We start from the raw sequence: 22,653 nt of genomic DNA, 5'->3' as shown, positions 1-22,653 counted from the left end.
AAGGTAGTAATTCCAGGGGACAGCCCAGGCCACAAACACGCACCCTTCTCCTGAGCCACCAGGGCACGCATTCATCTCCCCACCATCCCTGAAGTTCAGCAACCCCTCCTGCGTTTCTCACACACACAGACAGGTGGAGTTGAAGGCAATGGTGTGAACATACTGGAATTTCCTTGCACAGGCAGCTTCTCTCAGGTAGTCACACTCCAGGGCCAACTCTCTGCTCACGACTTCGATCAAGTGCTCAGGGAACAAACCTGAAGGTCAAACAAGCAGAAGAGAGAGCAGACTTAGAGAAAAGGACCCCCTCAGGCTACGCTTTCCAGAGCTGCACCTGAGGAGCAACTGCTACCAGCCAGCTCTAAGCTGAAGAGTACAAGAAACCTGAAAGAGCCAAAGCATATTTCCATCTAACTACAGGTTCTGCAGTAATCCCAGGCCAAGGCTACACAGCTGATCCTAAGTCAAGGTATGTCCACACCACTGTCCTTGTGCAGCAGAGCTCCATCCTCCCCCAGCACCCACCCCACAGCCCAAGCTGTCCATTCGTGCTATTGGCATGGCTGTGCAGAGGCACACACCAAGGAGTAGAAGCACCCAAACACCAGCCTGGGCAAAAGCAACAAAAAAAGACTCAAATCCATATCTGCCTACAACTGGAAGCAGGCACTGCCAGGCAGAAACAGTCAGCATGACTAATACAGTGAACTGCAGCAGCAGCACGTAGCCAGGGCCTGAGTTGCCAAGTCCAGTCTTCTTACTCTCCAAGTTGGAAAACCAATCTACCTCTTGGGACAGACAGCTGGGGCTGCAGCAGCCTCTGTAGGGCCCTGCCCAGCCACCAGAGAGAACAGACCCCGATTTTGTCAGCACTCAGCCTGATTTTAAAGCAGCATTTGTACAGTCCCACTAAGATTTACAGCTGCTGCAGGCAGGTATTTGGAAAAAGGAGTAGTTAAGTCCTGCATTCCCTGTGGGAAAAGGGACTTATCCATGTGCTGGGACACTGAGCAAGTTCCAAGTCTGACAGTTCTCCACAACTGTGACTGGAAAGAACAGAGAACAACTAAGAAGAGTAGAGAATAGCAGGCATGGAGGGCTACAAGAAAATTGGAGAAGTATGAGTTCTACCAAACGTACCAGCAAATAACGGGGAGAAGGCAAGACTACCTAACCTGAACAACTGCCTGTGCTTCATGGCTAGAAAGCCATCAAAAGTGAATATTCCCAGGCACATCATGCTTTGCCAAGAAACCCTATCGGTCCTTTGCTATAGAGAGCACACAGAGACAAGTGCACATTACTCTGGCAAGTATGTGCACGTGTGGCTGGGAAAAACAACACAGGTGCACTCCCCACCCCACCAAGTCAACACTGGATAAGGCACATGCCCAGCAAAGGCAGCAACAGCTCTGCAGCAGGAGAGGGGAGCAGAACATGGTTCCTCAAGTTGGCCCTGCACCCTCTGCCTACATCCACTACCTCTCCTGCTTTCTGCAGGAAATCTGCTCCTGGGCAGACTTAGTAATTCTTAAGTCATTTCTCTCATTTCCTTGAGGCTGTTTCTGCCCTCCAGTCTTTGGAGACACACATGCAATGCACTGTTTGAAATGGGTTGGCAGAACTCAAACTGCACCAGTGGGAATACAGGGTCTGCCAGGCTCTGTGTCTTTTTACCTTCAGGGAGAATATTGCTCATGCTCAGCACAGCCATCAGGTTGTTAACATCACTGTTGATGCTCTGGGCAACTCCAGGGTACTGTGGGACAGAATGGGACAGAGAGGTGGTGAGACCAGATGACCTGGTTGTACAGGGCAAGATACACACACCTTCCAGCTGATCCACTGACCCCCACACCACAGCCACCTGCAGCCTGGCAATGAGCCAGGGCACACCTGAGCCACACATCTCTCCTCTAAAAGCTTATTTAGAGCCCAGCATCTGAACCAGGGGAGAGAGAGACAGGCTAAGATGCAGCTCCTTGCAATCAGAATGGCTTGTTCAGATCCTCCTAGGGGAACTCTTCCAACACGTGACAGGTTCTCAGACACAAGGTCCCATGACAGCTACGGCAGTCGGGCATTTCCCTACCACAGCAACACCACTGACAGCCCCACTGTTCCATTCACAGCAGCAGGGCAGTGAGGCTGAGCCACTCCTGGCAAAAGTGCCTCCTCTGTTCTCACCTTATATGTCAAGAAGGAAATGAGCCTCCACTGATGGGAAGAGGAATGTCTGCTGATGCCAGAGGGTTCAGTTTCTGCTGCTGTTACCTTGGCCTAACTTCAGAGACTACTTTGGACACAAGTGGCTTGAGAAGACACCAGTACTCATTCATACTGTTTCTAAAGTCTCCCCGCTTTACGAAAAACCCACCAACTAGATGACCAGCTTTGCCTGGGATACTGCTCAAGTCAGCAAGGGACCTCACTCTCTTGGATTATAAACCATGCTGCACAAGGAGTTTTAGCTTTAGAACTTATTTTTGTTGGAAATAGCCACCTGAGGTTGCTGCCAGCTTTAGTGTGAGTTGGTGAATATCCTCCTGCATTGTCAGACTGCCACTGCTGAACAATCAGTGCCTGCATGTCACTTAAAACTTCTTTAACCTTTGGGCTGTGGCCAGAAAGGGACATGAGGCATGGGCACATCCCAGAAAGAGGACTGACCTATGGAGCAGGTAGGACCCTCACATACAGCCCAAAAAGTACAAGCAGTCCCTCGCCACCATTATCGCCATGCTGCAGGGACACACCTATGAGATGTCTCCTGCTCATCTGGACTCAAGAGAGTGGCTTGAGCTGCAAAACCTTTCCTGTCTTTCCCATCTGCTTGCACCAGGTAAGGTATTGCTAAACCTACATTTTCACTTGCACTAAAACATTTCTTATTTTGTTCAGCAGTACACAGGCATCTCCCCCGCGCTTCTATGGTCTCAAACAAGAGACAAGGCTGGTCTGTAAAGCCCACCTGGATTTTCATGGCAACTTCTTTTCCATTTTTCAAGCGTGCCAGGTGAACCTGACCAATTGAAGCAGCAGCAAAGGGACGTTCTTCAAAGGACTCCAGTTTATCCCTCCAGTTGGGGCCAAGATCGTTGTTCAGAGTTTTCTACAAATAAAAAAAAGTATCAGGGTATGGGAAGCAAAACTTTAAGACTTTCACTATTGGAAATCACGTTCCTCTAAAGTGACTCACACAGCCTACAGTAGTTCTGAGTACCTATACCCTGCTTCTTAAATCATCTTCCCCGCCTCATCACTGCACACTAAGGCAAGGAAGTGGTCTAGCCAGCAATGCTTCCCCAGCACTAAACAGATGCCAATCAGATCTCTGGCATAAAGGACAGATCTTGAACACAAACACCACTGCCTTAGCAATACAAACATCCCCTTTTTGGTGCCACTTGTTATCTTCCAGCAAATGAGCAAGGAGTTAGCTATTTCTCCTCTATCATCATGCTGCCAAGCTGAACAGAAGCAATCCAGGCATGCAAGAATAACTCTCTAAGGCAATATTGACAATTAAACATCACAGCCTGCTTTAACAGCTTTTTTGCTACCTTGCCAGACTGCCATATTTAAGTTCTGGCACTCCTCAGTGTCTTTCACAAGATAAGTAGTGCTGGCAATTCCTTTTGCAGCACCCTTCACATCTTAATTTAGAGAGGGAAGTAGAGAGAGAACATGTACATTGGGAAAATCAACTTGGTTTGCTTCATTCTGGCTCTTCTTGATGGTGGGTTACACTTAAGCAAAACAGTAAGGATAAAGTTGCTGTTAATTTTCCATCAGACTACAGCTTGTAAGTCTGTTTCTAAAATGGGATGTAGGCATTTGCAGACACTGGCTTAACACCCATTAGAAAGACAAGACGAAACCAAAGAGGAGGCTACACTCACCAAGACCCTATAATCATATTTGTGTGCAACATCCTGTTCATCAGAATTAGTCTCAGGACATAAACTCCCACATTTTTCCCTCTGCCTAGAGCTGAGCTTCAATGTTTTGGAGAGAAAAGGCAACACGTAATTGAGAGAAGGAATCAGGTGCTAGCCACAACTGAAAATATGCAACATTATTGAAAGAATACTCTTACCACCTCTCTTTCTAGGGTATGTCATGGGGGACATTTGTTCTGTCATTGTCCCTTCTCCCCTGATAAGCAGTAAGGAATATTCCTCACCATCATCTGCTTTATTGGCATGAAGTCAGCACTCTGACGTACACGCTCGAAAATCCTCTGGAGATGGGGGTTGATGAAGGCATCATCTGCCAAGGGAAAAGCACACACAGTCAGTGCAGGCATTGCATTCTCCAGTTCTTCAGCACACAAAGAAACATGCACCTGCATTTGGACAAGTCCGGCTGTCCTGCCCCCAAGCACACCCTAGTGAAAGTTTTGGAAGTAATTCTAGTTCAGAAACTCTCCATACCCAGAAACAGCACCTGAGGTGCTCCTCCTAAGGCATCACACCTTTAGAAATGAGCCAAACGAGTCTGTGCACAAGTAGCAAAAAAAGAAAAAAAGCTCCTCCTTCCTTTTCACTCTTTCAAAAAAGAGCGTATTACCCTAATTATAACCCAATATTGTGTATTACCCAAACAACTCCTAAGCCACTGTCCTGCTGCAGCAGGAGAGAGGTTTTGTGCATTCCCTCATACTCAAACTATGAATATTCTAGAAAACATGCCGAGAAACTTTTTATGTTTTGAAATCAAGCCTGCTTAGTCTAGCAGCACTGCCAAGAGCAGTGGGCAGTTCTGCACAGCACAGAGGCTTTTGGGGCAGTGGAGGTTGCACAAACCCGAGAGCAGAGTGCTCTGCACAAGCCTCTGTCACCCACCAGCCCATCTTCTTGCTGGCAGCAGTACAGCATTCAGGTCTAGGAGAGGCTACTGCGTCATGGAAACGCAGGTCACAGATGGAATCCCCTGGAGAGTCATCCCAACACCCCAAGGCTCCTGATGTGGTTTAATCCAGTTCATTTTAAGGGGGCAGCAGCTTCTCCAGAAAGCTGTGCAGTGGCAAAACACCAGTTACGCAAGTATTGAACTCTTGGAGAGATCAGGATCTGGCATCTGCTACTGTAAACAACTACCCAAATGAAGAGCAGCTACAAGTGGGCAGAAGAAAACATAGCCAACCCAAAAATTTTAAGTGTGAGAAGGAGCAAATATTTTCACTCATAAGAAAGAGGAGGGGTAGGAGCATCTTGAAAGATTAGTCCTCTGCTTGAGCACAGGCTTCTACAACAGCTCAGAAAAAAACTACCCATTCCAGAAAACTTTTCATTTCATAAAGGATTATGGAGGAATTAAGATTTATCTGCCGCTCTCCCAACAGTGGAAGAGTCCAGGCAACTGGCCTTAATCCTGAGAACTCAACCTGCACATTGGGCTTGTGACATTCAAATAAAACTCTATCAATCCTCTCCATTTACAGATGCATGAACAACTATAAGTCTATCCCAGGAAACAAGAAACAAACAGTGACCTTAAGAGTACTGTCCTGGGAATAGGAGTGGAAAGGAATGGATAGAAAAAGATACATAATGCAGACACATCGCATTAACACTCAGCACTGTTTAGAAATTCCCACTGAAGCCACAGCAGCATTCAAAAGTACTAAAAAACTCCTACTGTGGAACCAACAGAGGCTTTTAAGAGGAGCTCCTGTTCCATCACTGCAAGTCAGAGATCAGCAGGCTTTGCAGGAACAGTGAGTAAAGCTCCTGTTGTGACGCTATAAACCCCCAAGGAGGTGAGACACAGCATTTGCGTGTGCATTCCAAACACCAAAAGAAACACCTGCTCTGTCATTGATGGTGCATCACTGCCAAGCCTCTGAACACTATAAAAACTGTTCTTAGGGGTACGGGAAAGTATTAACTGTCATGCTGTAACCTGCATGTAACCTGCATGTCCGAGGATGACTGGGCAGAAAGAGAATGGACCTCACTAAGAGTGACTCGGGCTCCCAAAACCTGTTTGTATTGAGGTATCAGGGCCTGCAACAAGCATTTAGGATCAACATCTGTTATTTTGCTTATTGCTGACATCCAAAAACCTCACATGGGACTTCAACCCCTAGTTTGAGAAGGTACCCTTAACTGGGGCTGCTTGACCACCACCACTGTTCACGAGCACAACACCAAACAGCCAAGAAACCTGCAAGTCCAGGTTGACTGTACAGAAACTCGGCAGCAATGTCAAAAAATCAGTCGTGCTGCGGAAGCAACTCTGACAAACCAAGGCTTACAACACGCTGATGAATAAGGTTCTACGTCTTTGTGGTAAACTGATGAGGCCTTACTGGAACGAAACACGAAGCAAGAGTCAAGGCAGGGCACTCTCAGCTGGTAAACGCAGCTGCCTTTCCAACATCTCCCAGAGCATACACACCAGACAGGATGATCTGGGGCCTTCGGCATCTTTGCTGTTCATGACGTTCAGGGATGTGGGTCCCTAACAAATCCACTGACTCCCACAAGCAAAGAGTCAGGGGTTTTAAGGACAGAGCTTTGTGACTTGTGCTCAGCTGCAGGGGGCCTCTGCACTCAATTAACACCCAGTCCTGTTGATAGAAGCAGTGAATTCAAACTCACCAGGCCACAGAGAAACCCATGAAGTGGCAGGAACTGCATGAAACCCTCCTGTCCAAACAGCCAGCCCAAGAAATGGATACTCTCCACTGTTGATGGTGTCAAATTTATTTCACCACAGCTGTCCCTCAGCAAGGCTACAGGGGGCTTGTGTTCTCGCCAGGCACAGCTCCACACACTTGGCACAAGAGTCAAACGAGGGCTGGGTACAACCACTGAGGTTGGTGTAAGTCCGTTCTTGACACCAAAGTGAAATCAATCAGCAAGTATTTGACACTCCTGCCAGAGCTCAGAAACATTAGGAGACAGCAGGCAAGTAACAAAACCCCAGAGCATTTCTACTCCTCAGAGCCGGCCTTTCACAGCTACTCCCTCTGCACTCGCATCCAAGCCCAGGGCAGCTGTGACCAAGCTTGGGCACACAGCAGCAGCAACTCAGTAGTGTCCTAAGAATCTGAAATTAATCCCACCCATGGCAGACAAGTTTAACTTCAGAGGTGATTTGCAGGCATGGCTCACTCAGCCACATACCAGAGACACTGGAAAGCAAGGAGCACATGAGCTCCTCCTGGATCTGCACTGTGAGCCATCAGTCTTTGGCACCTGGCAGTTTCTAGAGGGTGAGAAAACAGCATGTGGGTGGCAGCCTTTGACACAGCAGCTGATGCCTCCCACCTAGCTTTGTTCATGTGTCCATCAGCCTGGCACACACCTAAACCAAGTGATTAGCAAATGAAATGCCACAATCAGGGCTCTCTGGAACAGGGAGCTGGTCTTGCTTTATTGGTGAGCCCAAGTTACTTAATACACTAGATCCAGCCTCATCAGTGAACACCTACAAAAATTCAAGTAAAAGGACAAACCAAGCAAACCAAGTATTTCAAACACTCAGACACTGACTCAATTTCAATGACATCTTGAAAGCTATTCCAGACAAGTCTTACAGCTGTTTTTGGCTGGTTATTCCTTTCCCTATCAAATTGGGCAGGAAGGCAAACTGTGGAAAAGTACAGCTAAGGTCTGATTTCAGCACACCTGCCATCTCCCAGGAGCAACCTAACAGTTCAGTGCAGACACTGACATCACTCACTCCTTCACCTGTGGTCACTGACTTCAGAGCCCAATGGGATAAATACCAGTTTGAAGCCTCCTCAAGATGAAAACAAGTGTTTTACACCTGGTAAGATTATCACCTGTACTGGCTTTTCCAGTAAAGTTTCAGTGCCCACAAAGCATGTAAACCACAAACAGGTAGCCAGTTTGCTATAATGGGAGAGCAGTGTGGTATAACTTTGACTACTTTCCGTGAACAAAGAACAGGATCACATTCTTACCATCCTCCTCCCTTCTAGCAGGACAGCTGTGAGTAGAGTGAGTAGAGATACAGCTCTGCTTCTCAACAATTGCTTGTAACATAGACACTAAAATTCAGAGACAGTGTCACCTTGTTCTCAACCAATTCCAGCTAAGTACCTGACACAACAGGGACATCGGGGAAATAGTTATAGTATATAGTGCATGCATCTAGTTACTTCATACTGGGATTAGATGGAACTCAAGTATATATCCATCACTGCTCTCACATAAGAAAGGCACTTATCCAGCCTCTCCATATTCACTTGACACTGACTGATGGCAGACAGCTGATCATGTACCACAGCTGGCAGTACTAAGAAGGATAGCTGAGGACCTGTGCTAACACTTACCTTGAATGCTTAACATCTGTCCCAGCTTCAGTGCCGCTCCCCGGACCTTGCACAAGGTCCTCACGATTCTTTCTGCATTGGCCTCTGACAGGAATGGGCTAGAATCCATCACCGCTTTCTTTCCTGAGGGCAAGGAGAGAAAGAGCATGAATGAAGAACACCCTTATCTTGGCAAGCCCACTTCATGGTGTTAGCCCACATTCAGAAGGAAATTTGCCCTTCCCCAGAGAAATCAAACTAGGACTACACTGAGTGCCTTCACAGCAACCAATGGGCACGGACTGAAGTTGTACACAGACTGAAGTTGTACACGTGTCTTGTGACAACTTTAACATTGTTGGCTTGAAGTCCAAGAGCAGCAAGTTACAGCTTCTAAGAATGTCTGTGCTGCAACTGTCCAGGATCCTGTGCAGATGTTGGTGCTTGAGCTCACTGTACCAGCTAGCTCAGCCTAAAAGACTATGTAAGGGTGTCCTGAGTCCCACATCATGGGCTGCAGCACAGCCACAGAAGGGTAGTAGGAGTGAGTCACAGCAAGGGAGAATCCTCAAAAGCTTTGGCAGCACACTGGCACAGACCAAGAATGTGCTGGAATTTCTTAAGGTGGAAGCTTGCACAGAACAAGGCAGGCATCAAGGCAAGCATAAAATATAAGTACTCGAACACACACATTCCTGTCCCCAAGAATGGGTAAAGTCTGGTGTCTGAGAGGCTCAGAGTGGTCACTGCAGCCACCTACACAGCAGTGCCACGGTTCCAAGTATGTGACATGAGGTTTATGTGGCATAAGAAGCACTTCCCCTCCACTCTTTTTTTTTAATTTTTATTAAGGGAGAGGGAAGGAGACCATGATTCCATTTTGTGGTCCCTTTGGGAGAAGCAACCCAGAACTACTTCTCCAGGGCCATGCCCAGTAGAGCAGGGAAAGAGGGGGCAGTCAGGCACCCGCCAACTACTTCTCTTGGCGCTGCAGATCAGCTCCTAAAGATGAAGAGCCAAGCAGGAGGAAGGTCAGGCCTTGCAGATGGGCTGCAAAGCCCACAGCTAGTACACTGATCTTGCAGCTACATCACTGTTCTCAGCACTTTAGAGAAAAGGGTACTAAGGATGGATTGGCTGAAGCCCCCATAAACAACAAGTAGGGCCCAAAAAGGCAAAGGAGATGAAAACAGCCCTGAAGATCTGAGGCAGATGGAAATTACTGGTGTGTCATGTACTGACTAGAGCAGCCAGAGATCCTCTCCATCTCCAGGTAGCTCTCAGGAAGGTACACAGAGGGAGCTTAGACTGGCCAGGGGACAGGAGAAATAACAAAAAGCCAGATGGAAGTGGTCCCTTCTAAACTCTGGTAACTCAGACAACTTGGTACCACCTTTCTTGAGGTGCCAAACATGTTACTGATCTGACAGACACCCTTCAGTCCCTGCAAATAGCCAGATTGCTTACAGACTTTCCCTACAAAAGTGATTCCACAGAACTCTCTACTGGTGCCAAGCCCTGCCCTTCAGCCCTCCTCTCTTTCACCTGTTTTGTGGGATAGCAACAAGATGACACTGCATGTAGGACATCTGTCCATACAAATCCTGGTCCTAAGTCAATAATGTACACAAAAAGGAGAGAGGAATAAAATCAACAGGAGTACACAGGACAACTATGCTGCTCTAGAGAGCAAGATGCAGAGAGGCAGGAGGGGCCCAGAATTCACTACTTGCATCACACACAGCAATCCTCAGAGCACATTTTGCTCTGGATCCTGGATGTAAGGAGTCTGAGAGACTGAACAGATAGAGTGCCCAGAGCAGAGGGATCTGGCTTTGCCCAGCTTTGAAAAGCTGTCTCTGAAGAGTGAAGCGTTGAAGGCACCTAACAGAGCTCTGATTCTTAATGATCCCATCTTAACTGTCCTATCAGGAAAACTGTGTCCTTAGCAATGCTGAAGCAAATCTCTGCATGAGATGACAAGCAGGAGCTAGGGAAAGTACTGAATCAAAGCCTTACCTTACTTCATACCAGTGCACACAAAAACATCCTCCTTTGAGTCAGCAGTAGAATAAAGGAGTTAGTTAATGATTAAAGTCACCTCCACAAGCCAATGAACCTTGACAATTTTAAGAGTCTTATCTGGGAAAGAGCCAAATACAGGCACTCCCAATCCTCTTTTCTTGGCATGCTTCTCATTGAAGTCAAGCCCCCAGGGGCAATACCTGATCACCAGGCAGCCCAACAGCACATGAGCAATGTGCTCTTGTTTATGTACTTTGCCACAAGTGGGGCATGAACAAGATGGTGATCTGGAAGCAAAAGCCAAAAGCAGAACTATGTACATGGCAAGCAAAGAGAAAACAGACATAGGCTTCCAAAGATGAGTGGAAAGGAAGTGGGGATAAAATTCACCACAAGTTCATGAAAAAGTATGCCCATTTTCAGTAAGTTAACATTTTTTGCAAAGATGGCTGGCACTTTTTGATGCCTCAAATTATTTCCTCCCCATCTTCAGATCACAAAGCTGGTTTCACCTATTTCATCAGGGAAAGAAAAAAAGGCAAAGAGAAGTTACATACAAGCTGTGGCGACACAGAGACCTCAGAATTGAAGGCAGGTGCAGCCACAATGCCTGGAGCCCATCAGTTCTTCCCCAGCAGAGGTGGCAGGAAGACACCCTCACAAGTGCTTAACCCCTTTTTTTTTTCTCTTTCCAAATTCAGAATCAGCACAAACCTTTCCAAATCTGTGTGCAGCTCACAGCTGCATCACTCCTTTACCACCTTCTTTGCCACTGTTAAATGGAGAACTAGCAACTGGACTTTGTGGATATTTGTTTTTAGGAACCATCTGCCACACAAACTTTGGAGCAAGAGAAGCCTCAAGAACATAACCTAAGCACTTAGGACTAACAACCCAAGGAGACTGCATTATTCTTTTTCATAAGAAAATAACTCTGTATTCAAACCTAGGCCAAGTGCCAGCCCATTGGGGCTTTGCCTGGCATTTGTGCAGTGCCTACCGCAACAGCCCAGGACAGGTCATTAATAAGTTACAAACTTAACCTTGAACCTAGAGTCTCTTTACTAGTAACAGCAGCTGTTTATTTGGGCACTCATTTTTATTCCTGGCAATTTTTTCTGCTTTCCCATTCTCACCCTGTGTGAGCCTTGCACTGTAGATACACACACTAAATACTGAGGCTGCCATCAAGGTCACCAAGTGAACAAGGAGGTTATTGTTAATTAGCTACATCAGCCTACCAAGAAAATTCCAACTGGAATCAAGTAAGCCATCCTCATTTTTAACAGAGTAAGATAAGTCAAACCACTTAAAAAACTTAAAGAGGGCAGCATTAGGGCCTTAAGCCCATTAAAAAAAAACAAAATACAAAACCAAAAAACTAAACAAACCCACACCTACTCACAAGAATTTGGCAGTGGAAAGAATTTATGTCCAGGCCATCAGGCTTGGATGGAAAAGGAAGAAAATCACAAACTCTTGCACCAAACTTTTTTTGTTCTAGGGTAAGTCCCTGAAGAAGTGAATTGTTTATGGAAACAGAGACAATCCGAGGCAGAGTGAGAAGGGCCCTATGGCTACTAACCAAGGATAGGGAAATTGAGCTGGAAAAGACAGATCAGCACCAGCGCAGTTACTACAGAACGTGCAGGAGGGTAGGAATTTGCAGTCCCTCCGGTAACAGTAATGGAAAGAAGAAGTACAAGCTGTGCTACTAGGATCACGTGTAGCACAGGAGTTTCTGGCTTGGGGGCAGGGACTGAAGGACTAGTGTTTCTAGCTTCATTTAAAAGTCGTGAAGACACTTTATACTGACTAAACAAGAGGAGGGTAAGCAAGAGAAAGCTCTTTCTCATTAGTCCTAGATGCCAAGCAAGAGTGTGAAACTCTTAGGCATGCCTTCGGGCAAATACACATCACACTTGTTTAAGTCTGAAGTGCCAAGAAGTTACTATTAATATTGCAGCAGCAGGGAGAGAAATTATATCCTCGACCAACTTCCAGAGAACAGGACGATATGTCATTCTCGAAAGAGACAGGTCTTAGCCCAAGCTTATGATGCTGGCAGCCACCAAACCTGGACACAAACACCTCAACCTGAAATCATGAAAGGGATGTAGAAGTATTTTTAAAGAAATGTTTAAGAGGTACTTATGTCAAGAGATTTCCCTCAAGAACAGCTAAGGCTGATACTGTCAGAAGAACAGTAAGAAAAGGGTATCCTGGACTCATGCTGTGTGCATTTCTGCAGGAGCAGAACCCATGGAGATTAGTTCTCACCCATGGAGCCTTACCCATCACTGTAAAATTCTGTGGAAAACACATCCAAGGACACTAGCTAGAGGTTGTACTGACTCACCTAGAGACCTTGCTGTGTCCTTGGCCTGAGAAGCTCCAAAAGAGTACAAATGTGAAAGTTTTCTACTTTTGTCTCACCTCAATAATTGCTGCTCTTGGCCCATTCTCAACCCCACTATTGCTATCATTCTCCTTTACAGCATAACCACTGCTCCAGGATCTTATCTAAGCAGACTTGACAGCAAGAGGGAAAGCAAGAACGAAAGACAAACAGCTAAAAATAAAAGTCAGGTCATTTTCTAACTCCCCTGCCTAGCATTGAAGTTGGTAGTTCTCATGGCTTTATTCTTCAATCAAGGTTTGTTCAAGAAAATCACTCTTCCCAAAGCATGACTCGATACCATAGAACAGGCTTCTGGCATCAAGTTACAGTTACACAGGAAAATAATAATTTCCCTAGCAAGAAGAAAAAAGTCTAAAGGTGCAATCGCTATATTGCAAGAAAAAAAAGTGTTGCCTTCAAATAAAAAATAATTAAAATCATCCTTCTCATGCTGTAAGGGAGAGAAACAAAGCTCATGTTATTCCTTCAAATTTCATAGCTCTGCAAGCTCATGTTTTCACTTTGGGGCGTGCCCAATTAGAAAATAACCTGGCAAGCAGAGAAATACTAACAGTTGCACAATTTCTCCTCTGTTAAAAGCAACACAAATCACCAGCTTCCAACAGGTATCAACAACCTGTCAAACTCTGCAAGTGCTGAAAGCAAAAAGCCTTCAAGGATTGTCTACAGGATGGGCCATGTTTGCTGGAATGTGCTTTTAAATCAAAGCAAAGCAACCTACCCAGCCTCAAATACCTCAGGTCATGGAGAGAAACAAGAACTCTTTGCTAAGGATCCTTTTTCTCTGCTGGGCTACTCTGCATTGTCTGGCTGTTAATACCTCTTGGTATTCTCTGTACCAGTAGTGTCCCAGGTGGCACACAACCCCTGCCTCACCCCTGCCTGCCCCCACAGCGAATGTGGTTCATCTCTTATGATGTAGGCTTTTGCTTTGGGTTTTTTGGTGGTTGGGTTTTTTTGTTGTTGTTGTTGTTGGGTGTTTTTTGTTCAGTTGGTAGGTATTTTAGGATACTTTCCCCCTCCAAGTTTTTTTCAGTTTTTACCCACTCCAGTGGCCCCTAGAAAAGATGTTTACACTGTCTCTGTCTCCATCATTCTCCCACCCCCAAAGACGACCAGGGCAAAGGTAGAAACTGGCTTTGGAGTAAACTACTACTGGCCACAAAGTAAAAAAACAAGGACCCAGCAGTTGTCATTATCTCAAAGCAACACTTCTGAACCAGGAACAAATTGACTTCATTTTTACTTCTAACTACAAGTACTTAAACCTTTCATCAGCTCCCTGTGGTCACTGGCAGTAATCTAAATACACAACAACCATACCAGACCAGATGAAGAGCAGCCTGCAGTAACTGTAACAAAGAACTTGACACTTTGAAGTACCCCACCAGAGCTTTTCCTGGATAAGAAACAAGGGAATGAACTATAAACTTTAGAGTAACTTCATGGTTTCTAGAAAAGAACGCCATGTACTTTCCACGCTCTAAATCATTCACCCACATACAACCATTCAGTACCACCATATTTTACCAACACATATGTTCAGAAGAAAGCCACCATGACATGGCCAGGTACAACTTCGGAACATTTTACCTCCAAACAAGCTGGGAAGAAAAGAGGATCAGGTCAACTTGCATGGCACAGCCTTTTGACATGTTATGAGAATCCTTCAGAAGGCATCAAAATACAGATGTTGGAAATAGATAGCTGCTATTTAACAAGAACATAAAGTGTTTTGTCTCTTTAAGAGAGAGCAGCCATCCTCCAAGTTCCTCCTAGGCAGAACACCCTTAATTTCAAACAGACTTCAACCACTATCAAAGTTTTCAGACATGGGGGCTCATCTACAGCTCTGTACTGAAAATGTGGTTTCACTGAAAAGCTTTTAAAAAATCCTTAGGCCAAGACAATCCAAGAATGGGCACAGAGATAATATTCAAACTCAGGGGTGGCTGTGGAGAAGTAAAGCTGTACAAATTGTGCTGGCACAAACTCATTCTCTCCCATTTACCTCTGACCTCTGTCTGTGTAGTGAGTGCACCTAGATGGGAGAGGAGACTGGAGATGGAGAAGGATTATGTTGAAAACGAAAACTACCCACATCCCTGTTATTCTGAGTCACCATCCCAGCTTTAAAAAAAATACAATCTTGCAAGTGCAGGTAAACTCTTTCTGGGATAAAAAAAAAAAAAAAAAGAGAGGACATCAAAAGGGCTTACCACTGCGTTCCTCAGGTCTAAGGCTCTTCTTTGCAACTTCTGCCAATGCTCCAATGCCAAGACCAACAGCTAGTCCTTTAAAACAAGAAGAAAAAGAGCCAGGTCAGAATGAAAAAAAACCTTCCAAGCCACATACAGAGGCATTTTTACAATTAACTTCAAGCCACCCAGTCAAATGCACAATGGCTTGATTAGAATATGCTGTCTTTTGCAATGGAGTTATCTTCAGTCAAGAGTTTTCTCAGTTTCAGCCCAGCATGCCAGCCAGGAATCATAAACTAGGCCAGTCTGGGACATCTGGCTTTTATAAACCACATTACAAGTGCTACTCAGAGCTCTATGTTCTGGCTGAGGTCCTGTTGTAAACTGAAATCATGGAGTTTAGAAGAAGAAGGGGAAAAGAAAACAACTCACAAACATGGTTCTCAAAGTACAATTCTCAGGAAAGAACAGCATCCCTCTCCCCTCCCACCATGCCACCACAGCAGGGGGAAGCAAAACTGTATTTAGATGAAGTCACTGCCAGCAGAGTTTAAGGCTCTGCAACCCTGTCTAAGCACTCAGGTTTATTCATGCTCATTAGCTGTCTGTGACTTCCACAGACTCGTTGACTACCATGAACAGAAACATGTTCTTTCCGAGGCTCACCTTATGCAAGCAGTGTTGTAACCTGCAATTCCAAGGAGTTGGGCTGGAGAGTAATCCTGCACAGCAACAGTAAAACCAGGAGACAAAACACCAGCACTCCACATGTACTATCTCTCTGGCAAGCAGTGAATTCCAGGGCGTTGATTCACAGCCACAGGTTAAGCTACAGCTACAAAAGAAGCGTTATCTGCCTCCACTAAACAGATCAAAGCCACTGAAGATTAAATGAGGCACAGATCTAATCATGCAGTAATCCATACTACCAAAGGTCTCATTGCCTTCCCAATCTCAAAATATTTATTTTTCTGGATAATAAATGACATGGGCAACCAGAACAGATGGTGCTCCTTCATATCTCCTCAGCAGTGATGCATCCCACCATGTCGTACTCCCACACTGCTGGCAGTACTGGGTGCACCTGTTTTCCAAGCACCCCAAGCCGTCCTTGAGGCACTACTGGACAGTTTCCCAAGTAAAACAACCACAGAACACAGTAGAATGAAGGAAGCAGAGCTGACCAGCACATGGTATTTTGCACATGTGCAAGAGGAAACACGTGTACACGTTTTGTGGACCCAAATCACAGCACAGATATTCTGAACTGGAAGGGACCCACAAGGATCATCGAGTCCAACTCTTAAGTGAATGGCCCATACAGGGATCATACCCACAACCTTGTTGTTTTTAGCATGATGCTCAAACCAGCTGAGCTAATGTCACGTTAGCGGGGAAGCCTGGGCACAAACAAGGTAACCCTCATCTTGCACTGAGTTATTCCTCTCTCCCACCAGGTAATTACAACTCCACCTCTGGGATTGTGGAAAACTTCACCCTTCCTCATCCTACAGACCAGACTAACACTCTAGGGCTCAGAAAACAAGTACTGGACAGGGGGGTTCAGGGCCACAACACTAATTTCTCAAAATGCCACTAGATTTCTTTTCCAGGCCTCTTTCACACACCCACCCGTGGTCTAGGCATGTATTATCTGAACACAAAAAATGCTGTTATTTGTACTGGATTATTTTGTACTGGGTCTGGCTGAGATAGGAGTTTGTTTTCTTCACAGCAGCCTTTATCATGCTGTGTGCTGGATTTGTAACTAAAAGTGTTGATAACACATCAGTGTTTTTGCTCTTGATGGACAATGTTTGCACAGCATCAAGGCTTTTTCCCACCCTGGCCCTGCAAAAAGCAGGCTGGGTGTGGGCAAGAGGCTAGGAGGACACATTCAGGACAGCTGATCCAAATCCATCAAAGGGATATCTATGCCATATAACATCATGCTCAGCAGTAAAAGCTCGGAGAAAGGAGAATTAAAGGGTGGACATTTGGAGTTATGCTGTTTGCCTTCCCAAGTAACCACTACAAATGCTGAGGTCCTGGTTCCCAAGAAGTGGCTGGACATTTGCCTGCCAATTGGGAGTAATGAATGAACTCCTCTCACTGCTTTGCTTGCACATGGAGCTTTCTTTGCTTCACCTGTTAAACCATCTTTATCTCAACTTCCAAATTTTCTCCCTTTTGCTCTTTCTATTCTCTCATGCTGAAGGAGGAAACAAGTAAGCAGCTATGTGGGGCTTAGCTGCCAGTCAAGGTCAACCCACCACACACTGCCAGATGTTCACCTGTTACCAGGAACAAGTCAGCCCTCCAAAGAATCTGCATGGCTGTACAAAAGCACTCTCCTCCTCTGGGTCTCTAGTCTACTGACCTTGCACAAGTTGCTCCTGATGTCCATCATTTTCCTTGTCTGCAAGATGTGTGTTTCCTCCAAGATTAATCATTTTGGGACAGTTTTCAGTATTCCTGAACAGCCATGGTTCAGTACCTTGAAAAATAACATCCCTAAGCACTTCCAAAATGCTGCTCTCCTGCATTCTGCACTTTATGCAGACAGATTATTTCAGGCCTGGAAAAGGCCACTTGGTTCTATACCAGCAGTGTGGCCCTTCAGACATTTTCCAGGCATCTCCAGCATCTGTTCCACTTCAAACCAAGGCCATCAAGAGATGATCTGGACCCAGTTTTGCTCAGGACAAATCCTCTTGCTCAGCAACTGACACAACAAAACAAACAGAAGACTGAATGGACTGTTATCACTCTGCTCAGCCTGCCAAGCCCAGGGGTGGGTGAGACCCTCCCCTGGAGCAGCGTGTGCCCTGGTTTCAGTCACGTAAAACACCACAAGCACCATGCAGTACAAGCTGCCAGCTCCTCAGCTGGACAGCAGAGAGAAAAACACAATGAAAGGCTCATGAGTCGAGATAAGGACCATTACAGGCAAAACAGATTCAACTTGGGGAAATCAGTTTAATTTATTACCAATCAAATCAGAGTAGGGTAATGAGAAAGAAATCCTGAATCGTAAAACACCTTTCCCCACCCCTCCCTGGACTTAACTTTCCTCCTGAATTCCCTACCTCCCTCCCTTCCCCAGCAGCACAGGGGGACAGGGATGGGGGTTGCAGTCAGTTCACCATATGTTGCCTCTGCTGCTCCTTCCTCCTCAGGGAGAGGACTCCTCACACTCTTCCCCTGCTTCAGTGTGGAATCCCTCCCTCAGGACAATCCTCCACAAAATTCTTCAATGTGAGTCCTTTCCACAGGCTGCAGTTCTTCACAAATTGCCCCAGCATGGTCCCCTTCCACAGGGTGCAGGAACAGGCTGCTCCAGCATGGGCCCCCATGGGGTCACAGGTCCTGCCAAGGAGCCTGCTCCAGAATGGACTTCCAACAGGGACACAGCTTTCTTCAGGCATCCACCTCCTCCAGCAGGGGCTCCTCCACAAGCTGTAGGTGTATATCTGCTCCACTGTGGTCTTCCATTGGGCTGCAGGGGCACAGATGCCTCACCATGGTCTTTACCACAGGCTCCAGCACCTGGAGCACCTCCTCCCCCTCCTTCTGCACTGACCTTGGTGCCTGCAGAGTTGTTTCTCTAACTCCTCTCTGCAGCTGCAACTGTGCAGGTTTTTTCCTCTTCTTAACTGTTATCCCAGAGATGCTACCACTTCTGACAGGCTCGGCCTTGGCCAGCTGCAGGTCTGTCTTGGAGCCATTTGTTGGACATGGGGAAAGTTTCTGGCAGCTTCTTACAGAAGCCACCCCGCAGCCAAAACCTTGCCATGCAAACCCAATACACACACTCACTTGTCACTCACATGACAAACTGAATCCTGCAGTTGTCAGTTCTCTATATACTTTACTAACATACCTCAAGAGGCTACAATTTTTCTTTTTTTTTCCCCCAAAATTGTTAAAATCACATTAGGTCTAGACTTCACAAAATTTTCCAGAATTTTCATCTTATTATATCATTAAAAAATAAACTCATGAACCAGGATTGAGGGAGACAGGAACTGCTTAGAAACATCAAATAACACGAGGAAGGGAGAATGGAAATAAAGATGAGATCAAGAACTGTGTGGGTGGAGCTGATGACCCATCAGGCTACAAAACAAGCATGGAACAAAAAACTGCAAAAAAATCTGTTTTGTCCATTATAATCCTGGGAATCAAAAAATAAATAAAAATCAAGGATGATATTTAGTGCTATAAATACACCTACCAGCAGTTACTCCAGCTGCTGCAAGAAGCATACAAAAATACATATAAAGGACAAAGGAGTTCAGTTGGGCTGATCACAAAGAAACAGTAGTTCAGTATTACATGCAAGTGTTGGTAAAAGAGATCTTCAGTCTTTCCAGTAGATGTTCTTTGCTTGTAGAAGAGGAGAGAAGTCAGGCAAATTCTGCAATCCAAGTATTTCTGCCTCCTATTACTAATTTGTCTACCACCCACCAGAGTGTCCTGACACCATGGTTGAGACAGGGCTGAATATTCCCTCTAACACTGGGGAGGACAAAAAAAACCCATGCAAAGACAAGAGGAGGCATGATTCAAGTGTGAATATGCCAATATCATGGGAATTCAACTATCTGAACCCTAGGAATAGTTACACGAACTCTGTTTTTGACCTACTCATCATCTTTCCATCTTCTCCTGAAGCCTAAAATGATATTGTTCTAATATGGAAATAAAGAAAAAAAGTGGTTTTAACAACAACAAAAAAAAGTCAGAGTCAAATGCTAGTTTGACTAGGGTGGAGATTATAGGATAAGAATCCACCTAAACCATTTTATTTCCCAGAATGGAGTCTTCAAATGAAGATGGCACCCTAAAGCACACAAGAAAAACCCTGCACAAAAATCTTACTTGCTTTAAATATTGTACATGTTACCTCTTGCATCACTCCTGAGAATAACACCCAGGAAGGGCTGACAGTGAGGACAGTAAGAGGAACACAGCACTGCCTTTCCCTGCTTGTGGTCTAAGAGGAAAACAGACAACCATAACCCAAAGTTCACCAACAACTTCAGACAAAAAAAAAACAGGTAAGAGCAAATAGTAGGCCACCGCTCCTGCCGTCAGCTAATGTTTCATGGCTTAAGCATGTAAAAGGCTTCACAAAAATGCAATTTGAAAACATTTCTCATCACATAAGAGCCAGTAAGGAAAAGACACATTCTAATTGGCTGATGGGGTTTCACAATTGCACTGGATGTCTCAAGAAAAAAAAACACAACACTCTAAACTTGGAGCAAAGAGCAAACAGGAGCTGTTCCTCACTATAAATGGAGTTGTCTTCCCCGTCCCCTGCATCCAACCTGGCCTTGAACACTTCCAGGGATGGAGCATTCACAACTTCTCCGGGCAATCTGATTCAGTGCCTCATCACCCTCACAGTAAAGAATTTCTTCCTAACAACTAATCTAAACCTGCCCCCTGTCAGTTTAAAGCCATTACCCCTTGTCCTGTTACTACACGCCCCTTTAAAAAGTCCCAAAACATTACCAAAGAATATCTTAAATTGAAAAAAACTACCTATAAACCACCTGTTGTTTGTTAAGCCATTGTACTGACTGTACTATTTCTCTTTGCTGTTGCAAGTTAAAATTCAGAGGGAAAGACAAACAATAAATGCTAACAAGTGACTGCAGAGCCCGGAGTACCTGAACACCTTTTTTGTAACATGATTTCCCCCAAAAGCACTCAAAGACCTCTGTCTTGCCAGCAATTTTAATCATATAAAGCAGACAACTGGAGGAGAAGAGCAAGACCAAAAAAGCTGCTGCTTATAAACAATCTCTTTCTTTCTTACTCTCCCTTTGAGGTTTTGGTTTGATGGAGCTATTTGTTTTGGTTTCTACCTTGAGGTTAGGAGAAGACAGGTAGTTAGTTGTACTTTCCCTAGAAGCATGAGTCAGCCTTCCCTCATGCAACAGCCTTGGGTGCCAAAAGCTGGAGCATAAAGCAACAGCACTGGAACCAAAAGTTCACAGAAAATTTGGTCATCTGCCACTTCACATCCACCAGCCCACCAGCTGTCAGCAAGCAGCAGCAGATGAATTCAGAAGATGACAGCTAAAAGTATTGTGACACTTTTCATAAAATTCAAGGCTAGATTAGAAGAGAGACCTGTATGCTACTAGAGCTTAGGAACAAGTGAGTTTTAAAGTGATGCCTTGTTACTCCAAAAAGCAGATCATGAACCCTGCTTCCCTTTAAGGAATACTAAGCATGCTGTGAAGCAAGGGTGCCTGCAGTGAACTACAGGGTCAAAGAAATCTGACAAGCATGAAAAACTTATCACAAAACTCACTTGCTGTTTATTCCTGCACTGCACAGAATCAGTCCCCGCCCCCAGCTCCTCCTAGTGTGCATATTAGTCTGACAAAGGGACACACAGAGAAAGAATAATTGTTTTTTTATATAATAGTTGATTTGAATTACATTTGACAGGTTATTTTTCTTTCTTCTGGGATCTGTAACACAAGGATGTCTACTTTGTACATGTGCTTCTCTATCAAATTTTGTGGAAGAGAATCACAAGAGCCACAAGAGACTGCTCACAACCTAGATAGGCTGCTATCATCTCAAAACACTACAGTCACAAAAAACCCCAACCACAGCAACAAAGAGACAACTCACCTAACGATTAGCTAAGTAAGACTAGTTGCATTCATCTTTCCACCTGCCATACTGTAATAGTTCCCTCTTTCTCAGGAATAAGTCCTTCAATGGCTTTGGATATAAGACATTATATGAGCATCAGCTGTTAATATTTCTGAAGATATTTAGCTGCTTTTTGACATGGTAAGTCCCATTCTGCATGTAAAATTCACTTAGGCTTCAGCTAGCTTGATCTTACAAGCTCAGAATTTACATCTTTCCTGGGAGAAAAGGGTTTATAAGCAATGGCTCAGTAAATCAAACCTTGACTGTTATCATCTTCCCACCCTCAAAAAGCACTACCAAAGGGATATGTTTGATGTTTAACCACTGTTCAGAGAAATAGCAAGGATAAGGTTGAGAAAGGTTATTTAAAATAACAGCTGCTCCAGCTATCTCTCCTTGACAGTAACAACACTATAAGGACTTGGAGGAAAGTTTCCTCAATAAAGAAATCACATGTGCAGGACCAGGGTATTTATACAGGCTGGGGAACAACCTGCACCTCACTTTCATTAAAACAGCACAGTCCAGTATGTGTTACCATGAAGATGTGCAGCTCTGCTATGCACTCCCAAATCATCTGCCCTACACTTTTTAAGAGTAATGGAAAAGCCAAATCAAGCTCTGAGCTAACTAGTTGTTTGTGGGAAAGCACTTTCCTACCGAAAGCTTAACCAGAAAATAGAAGGACCTAGTGCTTCAGCAGGAGCACTGTCACAGCCGGCCATTAACCAGTACATGCAAGGGCAGTGGCACGGCCCACGTGGGTGTGCAAACTGACCTCCAAAGTTGGCGAGCCGTCCGATCCTCGTGACAGGAACCTTCCTCTCCCGGGCCCGCTCACTGAGCTGCAGCAGAGAGAGGGGGAAAGGAAAAACAAAGAAATCCACAAATTAACTGGGCACATGGGCAGATACCTGCGAAGTCAGAGTGCAACTCGGAGCACTTGAACAACTCTACGCTACAGACAACTTTATATCTGTTGAGAGATTTTTCAAGTGAATACAGTCCAGAACTGAAACACACACTAA

General features: G+C 45.1%; 1 protein-coding gene across 2 annotated transcripts in view; it reads right to left on the bottom strand.

Moving 5' to 3' along the window:
- COQ8A (coenzyme Q8A) overlaps nt 1–22,653 on the bottom strand; it is a 43,971-nt gene that overhangs the window by 6,014 nt on the left and 15,304 nt on the right. For both annotated transcript variants that reach the window (XM_027713005.2, XM_027713006.2), the window contains exons 4-10: nt 22,404–22,470; nt 14,957–15,031; nt 8,312–8,434; nt 4,187–4,272; nt 2,972–3,112; nt 1,678–1,759; nt 164–257 (exon numbers count right to left, since the gene is read on the bottom strand). In XM_027713005.2, the coding sequence (XP_027568806.1) occupies nt 164–257; nt 1,678–1,759; nt 2,972–3,112; nt 4,187–4,272; nt 8,312–8,434; nt 14,957–15,031; nt 22,404–22,470 (668 nt within the window). The remainder of the gene's footprint in view (nt 1–163; nt 258–1,677; nt 1,760–2,971; nt 3,113–4,186; nt 4,273–8,311; nt 8,435–14,956; nt 15,032–22,403; nt 22,471–22,653) is intronic.

Source organism: Pipra filicauda, unplaced genomic scaffold, assembly GCF_003945595.2.
Source record: "Pipra filicauda isolate LSUMZ 115617 unplaced genomic scaffold, ASM394559v2 scaffold143_size2779998_pilon, whole genome shotgun sequence".
NCBI classification, from domain to species: domain Eukaryota; kingdom Metazoa; phylum Chordata; class Aves; order Passeriformes; family Pipridae; genus Pipra; species Pipra filicauda.
Note: the sequence above shows the minus strand (reverse complement) of the source record. Positions and strands in the feature narration are given on the sequence as shown.